This window comes from Eschrichtius robustus, chromosome 1 (assembly GCF_028021215.1).
Source record: "Eschrichtius robustus isolate mEscRob2 chromosome 1, mEscRob2.pri, whole genome shotgun sequence".
NCBI lineage: Eukaryota > Metazoa > Chordata > Mammalia > Artiodactyla > Eschrichtiidae > Eschrichtius > Eschrichtius robustus.
This window is the reverse complement of record NC_090824.1, coordinates 89,424,565-89,437,370: the sequence shown is the minus strand read 5'-3', so window position 1 is coordinate 89,437,370 and position 12,806 is coordinate 89,424,565. Positions and strand designations below refer to the sequence as shown.

The 12,806-nt window shown below is 51.2% G+C and overlaps 1 protein-coding gene across 1 annotated transcript in view; it reads left to right on the top strand.

Moving 5' to 3' along the window:
- The window catches only part of PLA2G4D (phospholipase A2 group IVD), a 46,807-nt gene extending 39,889 nt beyond the window's left edge, over positions 1-6,918 (top strand). The window contains exons 18-24 of the mRNA XM_068549919.1: positions 1,766-1,883; positions 2,270-2,407; positions 2,624-2,731; positions 2,879-3,070; positions 3,344-3,510; positions 4,150-4,336; positions 5,463-6,918. Of these exons, the coding sequence (XP_068406020.1) occupies positions 1,766-1,883; positions 2,270-2,407; positions 2,624-2,731; positions 2,879-3,070; positions 3,344-3,510; positions 4,150-4,336; positions 5,463-5,689 (1,137 nt within the window). The 3' untranslated portion in view covers positions 5,690-6,918. The remainder of the gene's footprint in view (positions 1-1,765; positions 1,884-2,269; positions 2,408-2,623; positions 2,732-2,878; positions 3,071-3,343; positions 3,511-4,149; positions 4,337-5,462) is intronic.
- The last annotated feature ends 5,888 nt before the right edge of the window (positions 6,919-12,806 follow it).

The window sequence follows — 12,806 nt, the reverse complement described above, 5'->3', positions numbered from 1 at the left end:
AAAAAGGTCTTACATATTTTTCTTCAACTCTGGACAAAAGGTTTTATATACACTTTAGTGCCACCCTGTGCAAGACCCAGATCACACTGACACACCACCAACTGCACCCAGCTCCCACACTCCAGGTGGGACCCTTGAGTCATCAGAGTGGTGTTCTGCAGGGTTGGGGACCCTCATTTGGAAACTGGGGCGGGTAGAGATCCAGAGACTTGCCATGACTTACTGGTGAGCTATTAAAAGCAAAAGGAATACTGGGCGCTGTTTCAGTTGATAGAGAGGTGTGCTGACCCTTTTCCAAGGCTTTCCCAGGTCAGAAATTGCATCCGTAGTAACAGATTGTACACGTCAAAAGAGCAGGCAAACAGGATTCCTAAATAAGAGACTTTGAGAAGGGAAATCACAGGTATTCATCAAGCCCCCTCCCTCCTCAGCACACATACATACTCACACCCACAGGGCTAACTTGTAAATATAACAACTCCTCAGCGCCAGGCCACTTGAGCCGTATTTGGAGAATTTCCTGTGGATTCTCCATAAGTCAAGTCATATTGGGTACCACTGAAGAACTGGAGGAAAAGATGACTGTGACCTGAGTGCCCTCACTGTGTGACAGAGGGCTGCCAGGGGAAGGGAAGCACACCAGGTGTGCTGAGGCTTTGTCATGGGTGCGGCCGGGCTCCTTGTTGGATGGGCTAGGCTAGAGTCCTGGGATGCACATCTGGCTGATCATCAGAATCACCTGGGGAGATTTTAAAAAGACAAATTCCTAAGTGGCTTCTGATGAGTCTCAGAAGAGACCCAGTAATCTGTATATTTAACTCTAAGTAAATCTGATGAGAAAGGTTGATATGGCAGGGTGGGAACCTCCTAGGTCTAGCTGCTGAGTGGGGTGCCTTCCAGCTCCGAGCGCCTGAGAGAGAGGTGGTGCGTTCATGGTACACATACTGCTCCATGAGAAACAACCCAGGGCCTGTGGCAGCAGAATCCTTCCCCAGGGGGGCTCCAGGCAGCCACCACCATTAACCTTGCTGAGGCTTGAGATGAAGCCTATTTGCATTTCTGGTCTGGGATAGAAGGAGACCTTTCTGTTCACCTAGAATTCAGCGAGGCTCTGTGGAGGCTTCCCCAAAAGGCAAGCCAGAGTCCTTGCCAGAGTTTGGAGTTCTAACGCAGGGAAAATTAGAACCAAAAGGCAAGGATCAATAGTGGTGTACAACTTTGTACTGTGCAAAGCAGGAAAGGAGGAGATGAGAAGGAGGCGAGGATGTCAGGAGAGTGTTTGGGAGGGGCTGAAACTTGAACTGGTCCAGGTGAACCTAGAAGGGGCAGCCCATCCCCTGGCAAAGCTTACAATGTACACTGAAGGGGGATTTCTGAGTCCTTTCTGGAAAGCAGCGTGTGTGTGTGTGTGTGTGTGTGTGTGCGCGCGCGCGTGCGTGTGCCTTTGTGTCTGTGCATCAGGGTCCATGTACCCCCCTCGCTTCAACCCGTAAAGATGGGCCACTGGAACCACAGGATGCAGGGGCGGGTGTCACTGTTGACACTGAGGTCCTTGTGAACAGCACCCTCTGCAGATACGCAGTGCACAGCCCTACATGGAGACCCTGCATGTGGAGCTGGTCAGAACATGGGGGCAGGAGCGGCAACAGGATCATGTACCCGCCCATGCCACCCAGACCCCGATGCTCCTCACCCCCAGCCTGTGCTCCCACCCTGCCTCCAGGGTGCTCCCAACCTTACTTTGGCCCTCATGCCCCCTCCCCAGGTGATGGATCAGAAGCTGTCAGGACAGAGAGCTGCGCTGGAGCGGGGCCAGAACCCTCTGCCCCTCTACTTGAGCCTCAATGTCAAAGAGAAGAATCTGCAGACCCTGGACTTCAAGGGTACAGTCCTCAGTCCTGTCCACTCCACCCTCCAACACACACACACACACACACACACACGTGCATGCACACCTCCTTTGCACCCTGAAGGCCCCCAGAGAACTCTCACAGGAAACTCCTGCACAGATGGCCAGCCTTCTGGAAGGATGGTGGTTCTGATGGGCTGATGAGGCAGCCAGCAGAGCTCGCCGTCCTGGGGCAGGGCTGTGGTGGTGAGGATGTAGACAAGGGGCTGGGTGGGGGAGAGGTCAGCTCAACAGTCAGCCGGGCGGGGAGGAGGCTGAGGCCTGCTGGGGGGCCGTGTCTTTGGCCCTTGTCAGAGCTGGGCCCCCCCCCCCCCCAGCCCACTGTCCTCTCATTCCTGCCTTTCCCTCCTGGCCCCTCAGAGTGGGTCGAGTTCTCCCCCTATGAGGTCGGGTTCCTGAAGTATGGAGCCTTTGTCCCTTCTGAGCTCTTCGGCTCGGAGTTCTTCATGGGGCAGCTGATGAGGAGGATCCCTGAGTCCCGAATCTGCTTTCTACAAGGTGAGTGGTCATCACTCTGAATGCCGGGTACCCAGGTCTGGGCAGAGCACCCGGGGAGGGCAGATATTGAGCTGGGGGGAAGGGCCATTGCAGAGGCAGCCCGCTCCCCCTCCTGTTCTCCATCTGAACTCAAGGGTGGGGACCACTGGCTTCCAAGTGATGGGGGGCAGGGCACTGAGGCCTGAGGCTGACCTCTCTCGGGAGTTTGGCCTTCAGGTATCTGGAGCAACATTTTCTCCCTGAACTTGCTGGACGCCTGGTATGACCTCACCAGCTCCAGTGACGCCTGGAAGCAGCACATCAAGGACACAGTCAGGAACCTGGGTAGGAAAGGGAGGCGCTGAGGGGAGCCTGCGGTGAAGCCGCTTCCCCTTCAGATGCTACAGGGTAGGTGGGGGGAACTGTCGGGGGAGGGAGGGCCAGGCATTTCCAGACCCCTCGGTGGACCAATGTCTGCTTCTCTGGGCTCAGAGGAACCGCCTCCCTCCTCGGGGACCTCCTCAGGGCCGGAGGCCTTGTGGCTCCAGCCTGGAACAGCGCTGGCCCAGACGTTGAAGGGCTTCCTGACGAACAGACCACTCTACCAGCGCAGCTCCAACTTCCTCCAGGGCCTCCAGCTGCACCAGGACTACTGTGCCCAGAAAGACTTCTCCACCTGGGCAGGTAAGGGCCACTGCCATATGTCCCCAGGTAACAAGGTTGGGCTCCTGGGTGGAGATGGACCATGGCTGGAGCTGGCAGAGGCCTGGGGGGGTCACAGCATCCACTTCTGGGGTGTGGCTTGGAGGAGGTCTTGGGAAGGGCTGGGGTGGCACGTGCATTCAGGGAGTGACACCAGGGGTTAGAAGGGGATGTGGAGGCGAATGCAGTATAAGGGGTGGGTGGATGATCTGTGTTGGAGTGGCTGCCCCTGACTATTGCTACCTCTCCCGTCAGACAGCCAGGTGGACTCCTCTGCCGGCCAGCTGACCCCGCAGGAGCCCCAGCTCTGCTTGGTGGATGCCGGCTACTTCCTCAACACCAGCTGTCCCTCCATGTTCCGGCCAGGCCGCAGGCTGGACCTCATACTATCCTTCGACTACTCTCTATCCTCGCCCTTTGAGGTGCCGCTGGTCACCCCATGGGAACCCCAGACCCTTCGCCCACCCAGGCCACGCTCCAGGGGCGAGCAGCAGGGCCACTGGCCCAGACCTTCTGGGTCCCCAGGGGGAGGGAGAGATGCCAGGCTGTGACTCAAAGGCTCCTGCCAGGTCGGGAAGGGCTGTGGAGGTGCTGGGGCCCTGGGCTCCCAAGAACAGTAGGCAGGGAAGAAGCTCGCCATGCCCACCCCAAGAGGAACCGCTGGACAGAGCTAGGAGGAGAGCCTGGCCTGTCCACATCCATCCTCCCAGGGGCCTCCCTGGGGACTCTGGGGAGGGGGGTGGGTAGGGCTGTGAGACAGAAGTGGGTCCCCTACTGAGGCCCTCGAGGCTCTGAGATTGAATATCCCAGAAACAGCAATCCCAAATGGGGTGCTAGATCTGCACCCCACCTAAAGATTTTAGCCAAACAATACTGCAGACCACCGGGGTCCTTTGCTTCCCTCCGAGGCACTGTGTAGCTTGACTGGGCCACGAGCAGGACAGAATCAGGTTGTCTTGAGCAGTCAGTTTGGGCTGGAGCTGTTGTAGCATCTTCTAGAGTGCTGACCTGGGATGACTGGGAAGTAGCCATTGCTCTCTGAGCCCCCTCTGCCCCGCCAGGTGCTGCAGCAGACGGAGCTAGACTGCCGGGCCCGGGGGCTGCCGTTCCCCCGTGTGGAGCCCAGCCCTCAGGACCGACTCCAGCCACGGGAGTGCCACCTCTTCTCAGACCCCACCTGCCCTGATGCCCCTGTCCTGCTTCACTTCCCGCTGGTCAACGCCTCCTTCAAGGACCACTCAGCCCCAGGTGAGGCAGCCCCCCTTCCTAACAGCCTGGAAGCCTGGCCCCTCAGAGGCACCGCTCTGGGCCCTCCCAGTGCCCCTGCAGCCAGCAGAGGAGGAGAGTCTTAAGGCTAGTCCCACCCAGTCTGGGACATGGCAATATCCTGGTGGCCTGTTGTGGATGCCCAGATCCCTGCAGGGGCCCTCCGTCTGCAAAGCCACGGGGCTGGTGTCCTCTTTGTCATGACCCCAGGCTCCTTTGGCCTCCCCCTCCCAATGCCCGTCGCTACCACTGGGCTCTGCCCCCGCCCCCCGCTCTATGGCAGGGGGCGTGTATGGGAATCTCTGCACTGTCACCGTCCACCACTACTACGCACCACATTGTTGGAGGACTTCCTAAAGGCCCCCCAGGCTGGACAGCCAGAAAAGAGAGGCCCCGGTGCCCTCTCTCTCAGATTCCCCTAAACCTGTCTGGGGTCACAATTGGCCTCTCTGTCATTCTACCGCAGACCATTCTGGGGTCCTTTGTCAGGGAGCTGGGCCTCTACTCCAGGGCCCCCGAAATCTGAACTCTCATCACATTCCTTCTAATCCTCGCCTCCCACCAACTGGTCAGACTTTTATCCCCTTTTGATGGGAAAACCTAATTCTGCCTTTGTGCCGTCTTCTGGCTTTCTAGTTCCTGCCATAGTTCCAAACCGTCCAGCTTTACTCTTAACATGCTCAGCCCGCATCTTGGAATTCTCTTTCTCTCTCAACAAAGACTGTTTCTTGCAAAGCAAAAGTTCTTTGGTTTTCAGACGCTTGCTTCCATCATGAGTTTTAAGAATCCATTCACTAACCTAAAGGACTTTGCTTTTCTGCTGCTTCCGCCTTACCCCTGAGGGTGAGGTGGATACCGGGGGCGGGGGGTGGGGCCTGAACAGTGGAAGATGTGTAATGCTCTGAGAAAACGTGGGGAGCAGCGCACGCTTCACATCTCAAAACAGCATCCTGCTGTCCACAGTTATAGCTCTGGGCAAAGGACACGGGGCTGGGAGGAACCCCTTCAGTGGGGAGCAGCTCACCCCTGTGTCCGGCCACCAGGAGCCGTTCTGCCAGCTGTGGAGGCCTCTGGGCCCTGCGCCTAACCCCCTTCCACCCCTGGACAGGTGTCCAGCGCAGCCCCGCAGAGCTCCCGGCCGGCCAGGTGGATCTCACCGGGGTCACCTCCCCCTATTCCATGTTCAACATGACCTACAAGGAGGAAGACTTTGACCGCCTGCTGCAGCTCAGTGACTACAACGTACGGAACAGCCAGGGCACCATCCTGCAGGCTTTGAGGACCTCTCTGAGGCACCGGGCCCCGGGAGCCAGGCCTCCAGGGCCGCTGACTTGAGTCTTCTCAGGGTCCCCAAGATTTGAGGGCCACACTCTGATCCTGGGGGCTGGGGGCTTAACCCACCTGCAGTGGGTACAGCCATGGTGCTCACGGGGCTGGAGTTCCCGGGCTCTCCCAGGCCTGGGCCGCCTCTGCGGCTGGTCTCACCGCCCAGAGGGGCCGTGGCCCACCCCGAGTTCTCCCTCACCTTCATAGCTGGTTTGGGAGGAGCTGACAGCAAACTCCTTACCAGGCCAGCGTATAGAACAGCTGGTTCGACCAAACATTTACCCGTAGTTCTTTTCACGCCTGAACAGAATGGATTTGAGGTGCACACTGGAGGTGCCAGACCAGGAGTGGGGACAGGCAGGGCAGGGGAGGGCCTGGGAGGTGGCTCCAGGTATCAGGAATCACAGTACGTCCTGACAGGCACCCCTTAATGCCTCTGCTCCTCCTCCTCCTTTTATACTATTTTTACGCAACTTTAGTGAGATATAATCCACATGCCATATAATTCATCCATCTAAAGTATGCAATTCAATGGCCTTTACTATATATTCAGAGTTGTGAAACCATCACCACAGTCAATTTGAGAACATTTTCATTAACCCAAAAAGGAACCCCTCATCCCTTAACTGTCAACCTCAAACCACGCCCACCCCAGCCCTAGGCAACCACTAATCTACTTTCTGTTTCTTTAGATTTGCTTATTTTGGACATTTCTTATCAATGGAATCATAGAATATGTGGCCTTTTGTGTCTGGTTTCTTTCACTTAGCATAATATTTTCAGGATTCATCCATGATGTAGCAGGTATCAGTACTTCATCCCTTTTATGGCTGCGTAATACTCCATTGTATAGATATACCACACTTTATTCATGGGTTGATGGACATTTGGATTGTTTCTGCTATTTTTGGATATTATGAATAACGCTGCTATGAACATTCATATACAATTTTTTTGTGTGGACAATGTTTTTAATTCTCTTGCATGTACACCTAGGAGTGAAATTGCTGGGTCATATGGTAAGTCTTCACTTAATCTTTTGAGGAACTGCCAGACTGTTTTCCAAAGTATCTGCACCATTTTACATTCCTGTCAGCATTGTATGAGGGTTCCACTTTCTCCACATCTTTGCCACCTCTTGTTATTGTCTGTCTTTTTTATTATAACTATCCTAGTGTGTGTGAAGTGGTATCTTGTATGCGTTTCCATAATGTTGATGTTAAGGATCTTTTCACATATTTATTGGCCTTTTGTATATCTTCTTTTTTTTTATGTAAATGTATGTATGTATTTATTTATTTTTTAAATTTATTTATTTATTTACTTTTGGCTGTGTTGGGTCTTCGTTTCTGTGCGAGGGCCTTCTCCAGTTGCGGCAAGCGGGGGCCACTCTTCATCACGGTGTGCGGGCCTCTCACTATCGCGGCCTCTCTTGTTGCGGAGCACAGGCTCCAGACGCACAGGCTCAGTAGTTGTGGCTCACAGGCCTAGTTGCTCCGTGGCATGTGGGATCTTCCCAGACCAGGGCTCGAACCTGTGTCGCCTGCATTAGCAGGCAGATTCTCAACCGCTGCGCCACCAGGGAAGCCCTATTTATTTTTGGCTGCGTTGGTTATTCATTGCTGTGTGCGGGCTTTTCTCTAGTTGAAGCGAGCGGAGGCTACTCTTCGTTGCAGTGTGCAGGCTTCTCATTGCAGTGGCTTCTCTTCTTGCGGAGCACGAGCTCTAGGCATGTGGGCTTCAGTAGTTGTGGCACATGGGCTCAGTAGTTGTGGCTCGTGGGCTCTAGAGCGCAGGCTCAGTAGTTGTGGTGCACAGGCTTAGTTGCTCCACAGCATGTGGGATCTTCCCAGACCAGGGTTTGAACCCATGTCCCCTGCATTGGCAGGTGGATTCTTAACCACTGTGCCACCAGGGAAGTCCCTGTATATCTTCTTTAGAGAAATATCTATTCGGATCTTTTGCCCATTTTGATTGGATTATTTGTCTTTTTGTTGAATTGAAAAAGTTCTTTATATGTTCTCTGATTTGATGTATGATTTGCAAAGTTTTTCTCCCAGTCTGTGGGTTGTCTTTTCACTTTCCTGATGATATTCTCTGAAGCACGGAAGTTTCTGATTTTGATGGTTCCCAGTTTATTTAAATTTTCTTTTGCTGCTTGTGCTTTTGGTGTCGTATTTAAGAAGCCATTGCCTAATCCAAGATCATGAAGATTTACACCTATGCTTTCTTCTAATGGTTTTTATCATTTTAGCTCTTACATTTAGGTCTTCCATCATTTTGAGTTAACATTTGTATATGTGTGAAGTAGGGGTTCAACTTCATTCTTTTGCAAGTGAATATCCAGTTCTTCCAGCCATTTGTTGAAAAGGCTGTTCTTTTCCCATTGAATTGTCTTGACACCTTCGTTGAAAATCAATTAGCTGTAAAAGTGAGCGTTTATTTCTGGACTCTGATTCTATTTCATTGATCTATATTTTTTTGAAGGTTTTTTTTTTATTCTTTTAATTAATTAATTTATTATTTATGGCTGTGTTGGGTCTTCATTTCTGTGTGAGGGCTTTCTCTAGTTGTGGCAAGTGGGGGCCACTCTTCATCGCGGTGCGCGGGCCTCTCACTATTGCGGCCTCTCTTGTTGCGGAGCACAGGCTCCAGACGCACAGGCTCAGTAATTGTGGCTCACGGGCCCAGTTGCTCCGCAGCATGTGGGATCTTCCCAGACCAGGGCTCGAACCCGTGTCCCCTGCATTGGCAGGCAGATTCTCAACCACTGTGCCACCAGGGAAGCCCCATTGATCTATTTGTCTATCCTTATGCTCATATCACAGTGTCTTGATTATGGTAGCTTTGTAGTAAGTTTTGAAATCAGGAAGTGTGAGTCCTCCAACTTTGTTCTTCCTTTTCAAGATTGTATTGGCTGTTCAGGGTCCCTTGAATTTCCATATGAATATTAGGATTAGCTTGTCAATTTGTGCAAAGGAGATAGCTGGGGGTTTTGATGGAGATTGAATTGAATCTGTAGATGAATTTGGGGGGCACTGCATCTTAATTTTAAGTTTTCCAATTCATGAACATGTGCTGTCTTTATATTTATTTAGGTCTTCTTTAACTTCTTTCTACAATGTTTTGTAGTTTTCAGTGAGCAAGTCTTACACTTGTTTCGTTAAGTTTATTCCTAAGTATTTTTTCTCTTTAATGCTATTATCAATTGAGTTCTTTTCTTAATTTTCTTTTTGAATTGCTCATTTCTATTATAAAGAAATAAAATTGATGCTTTTGTATATTAATCTTGCATCCTGTAATCTTGCTGAACTTGCTTAATAGCTCTAATAGTTTTCTTTTTTTTTTGACTCCTTAAGATTCTCTACATATAAGATCATGTCACCTGCAAATAGAGATGGTTTTACTTCTTTATTTCTGCTCCAAATGCCGTTTATTTCTTTTTCTTTTCCTGACTAGAACAGTATAGTGTTGAATAGAAGTGGCAAGAGCAGACATACTTGTCTTGTACATAATATTGGAAGGAAAGCATTTTTTCTTAGCTGCCCTTTAGCAGGTTGAGGTAGTTCCCTTCTATTCCTAGCTCCTTTAGTGTTTTTTATCATGCAAGGTGTTGAATTTTGTCAAATGCTTTTTCTGTGTTTATTGAGACAATTATATTTTTTCACCTTTATTCTTTTTTTTTTTTTTTAATATATTTATTTATTTATTTATTTATTTTTGGCTGCATTGGGTCTTAGTTTCTGTGTGAGGGCTTTCTCTAGTTGCGGCAAGCGGGGGCCACTCTTCATCGCGGTGCGCAGGCCTCTCACTGTCGCGGCCTCTCTTGTTGCGGAGCACAGGCTCCAGACGCGCAGGCTCAGTAGTTGTGGCTCACGGGCCCAGTTGCTCCGCGGCATGTGGGATCTTCCCAGGCCAGGGCTCGAACCCGTGTCCCCTGCATTGGCAGGCGGATTCTCAACCACTGCACCACCAGGGAAGCCCCCCCTTTATTCTTTAATGTGCTATGTGGCAATAATGGATTTTTTGGATGTCAAACCAACTTGGCACTACTGGGATAAATCCCACTTGGTCATGGTATATAATCTAGTTTATGTATTGCTACTATACTCATGATCTCCCACACTCAAAGGGGACACACACACACACAAACTCACATACAACTCTGGCTGCCCTGGCACCAGGTAGGTGTCACAGTGACAGACCGTGGCCCTCATCTGATGACCTCTCCTCAGGACATCCTTCCCTCTGTCTCTCATGTATTTGGCTTTATTTTGATTCTACAATTTCTCCATTTTATCACAAACTCTTAGTTTTCAGTGATGTTGATGACGGTATCTACTGGCTTGAGTAGGAAAAAACACTCCAGTTTCTCCTTTATTTCTCAAACAGAACACCTCTGACACTTCTGGTCGCCAAATGAGTGGGGCTTTCTTCCACACCAAGCGATTCTCTACAACACCAGCTGGGTGTCCTACAATTCACCTCAGTTCTGACACTATCTACCTGGAGTTAGCGTCAGATCACACGTTAAGGGATCAGCCCCATGAGACTGCGTCCGCTTCACATGTCAATTGCAAGTCCCAGGTTGTTATCTGTATTTCTGACTAGCCAGCTATACGTCAGGGTTCCCATGACCCCTTTCTTGGACTCGATAATTAGCTAGAATGGCTTACAGGATACAGGGAAACACGTTTACCAGTTTATTCGATACAGATGGAACAGCCTGAAGAAGGACATAGGGTGAGGTTTGGAAGGGTCCCAAGTGCAGGAGCTTCTGTCTCCCTAGAGTTGGGTGTGTGTGTGTGCAAGCCCCTAGATTGCAGTAGAAAGAGAATGTTTTTACAGAGAAGAAAAGGAAGCTGGGAGGGCTCTAGTAAACAGAGTCCATGGCTTTTCATTGGCTGAGTCCTTGCCAGGAAAGGAGTCTTTCTTCTTCCTGTTGGTCTCTGCTATTGTTATAGTGCATGAGAACACCCCCTTCTGGCCTGCTGACTCTACCTGAGGTTTCTGTTTATTAATTTTTTACACTGTAAATCACCTCACACAAGCCCAAATCCTACAATAAACCCCTCCTACCTCCTACTTACTGAGACACTCCGTGGTTCCCCACAGTGTACGGTCTCCTTGGTTGCAACAAGTACCAATAAACTCAAATTCATTCCACTACAGTGATGTTCCTGGGTGTCTTTGGCTGGTGGGTATCAACAGGGGTTAAGCAACTTGCTAAGATCACTAAACTCAGGAGTGGCAAAGCCAGAGCTGGAACTGGAGGCTCTAAAATCAAGGCCAGGCTTCTAACAGCCACACCACTCTGTGTCTTTGGGCACTTACTCTGGAGCTTGTCCTATTGTACTGTGAAGAATTAACCTGACTTAAAGAGGGGTCTGGCCCCTGGAATGGCCTGCCTGATGGGAGAGTCTTTGTTTGCCTGGGGGCTTTGGCCACTGGACAATCTGACAGTGTGATCTGTGATGAGGCCTCTGAAAGAGACTGTTATCAGTTCCAACCTCCAAAGGAACTGGGACTAAAGCTATTAGCCTGACCTCCCAGAGGGCTTGGAGACTAAAGGTCAGCCATGTGGGCAGTAGGTGATGGAGCCCCGGTAAACACTCCGGACACCAAAGGCTCAAGGCCCCCAGTTAGTAATACTCTGGGCGTACTGTCACTCACTGTGGCTGGGAAGAGGTGACTCCACGGAGAAGGGACAGCTGGAAGTTCCCGTTTAGCCTCTCCCAGACTCTGCCCTGTGGTCTCCTTTGGCTGATTTCAATTTGTATCCTTTCACTATAAAAAAAACAAACACACTGTAATCCTAGGTGTAGAGCTTTCCTGAGTTCTGTGAGTCATCCTAGCAAATGATCAAACCTGAGGGTGGTCCTGGGGACACCCCCGAATTTGTAGCCAGCTGGTCTAAAGTGAGGGTCGTCCTGGGGACCCCTGAACTTGCAGCTGGTGTCTGAAGTGAGGACAGTCTTGTAGGGGTTGTCCCCTGAGACTGCACAGTTGGGTAAGCTCCTCTAAAAGTGGGTCAGAATTCCTGGCAGTCTGGAGGACTGTGCCCTCAACCTTGCAGTCTGGCTGACTCAGTGCCTATGCTCTGGAGACTGAGAAGGGGGCATAAACAGAAAAAAAGACGTGTCCCATTTGGGGAACTTTCAATAAAGCCGGAGAGAGACAGAGCCAAGGAGTGCTATGCAGCCCACAGAGTGGGCTGGGCTGAAGCTCAAGGCCTTACCTGGTGCATGAGTGTGCATGTGAGTGTATTTGTCTGTTTCACCCCCCAACCACCAGCTACCTGCTGTTACCCCAGGCCTCTCGACTACCAGGACATCCCGTCAGCCCCACCCTTACCTGGCTGAGGACTGTGACTTGGACAGCTGTCAGGTCCCACCCACAGGCTCCGGGTGGATTGTGCAAGTCTCTTCCTGCAATCTGTGGGCTGTCCTGGACCAGGCCCAGAGATGACCGGGGTCGGGGCGGGGGGGGGGGGGTGTGTGGACCAGAAGGCCCTGCAGGGGGTCTCATCACTAGTCCTGGCACTGGGCTGGCACTCTGCTTTCTGCCCAGCACATGTGGTGGCAGTGGGAATGGTGAGCAAAGGGTGAATTGAGAAACATTTCTGTTTCCTGATCAAGTTGGATTTATTTCAACAATGCAAGAAGGGTTTTAGAAAACTTACAAATTTTATGTAATAACATATAGATCAAATGAGAATAGTAATATAAAAGTGTTGCTTGAGGGACTTTCCTGGTGGCGCAGTGGTTAAGAATCCACCTGCCAATGCAGGGGACACGGGTTTGATCCCTGTTCCGGGAAGATCCCACATGCTGCGGAGCAACTAAGCCCGCGTGCGCCACAACTACTGAGCCTGAGCCCTAGAGCCCGTGAGCCACAACTACTGAGCCCCTGTGCCACAAGTACCGAGCCCACGGGCCTAGAGCCCTTGCTTCACAACAAGAGAAGCCACTGCAATGAGAAGCCTGCGCACTGCAACGAAGAGTAGCCCCACTGCTCACCTCAACTAGAGAAAGCCCGCGCACGGCAATGGAGACCCAACACAGCCAAATAAATAAATAAATAAATAAATTTATTAAAAAAGAAAAGTATTGCTTGATAAAATTCA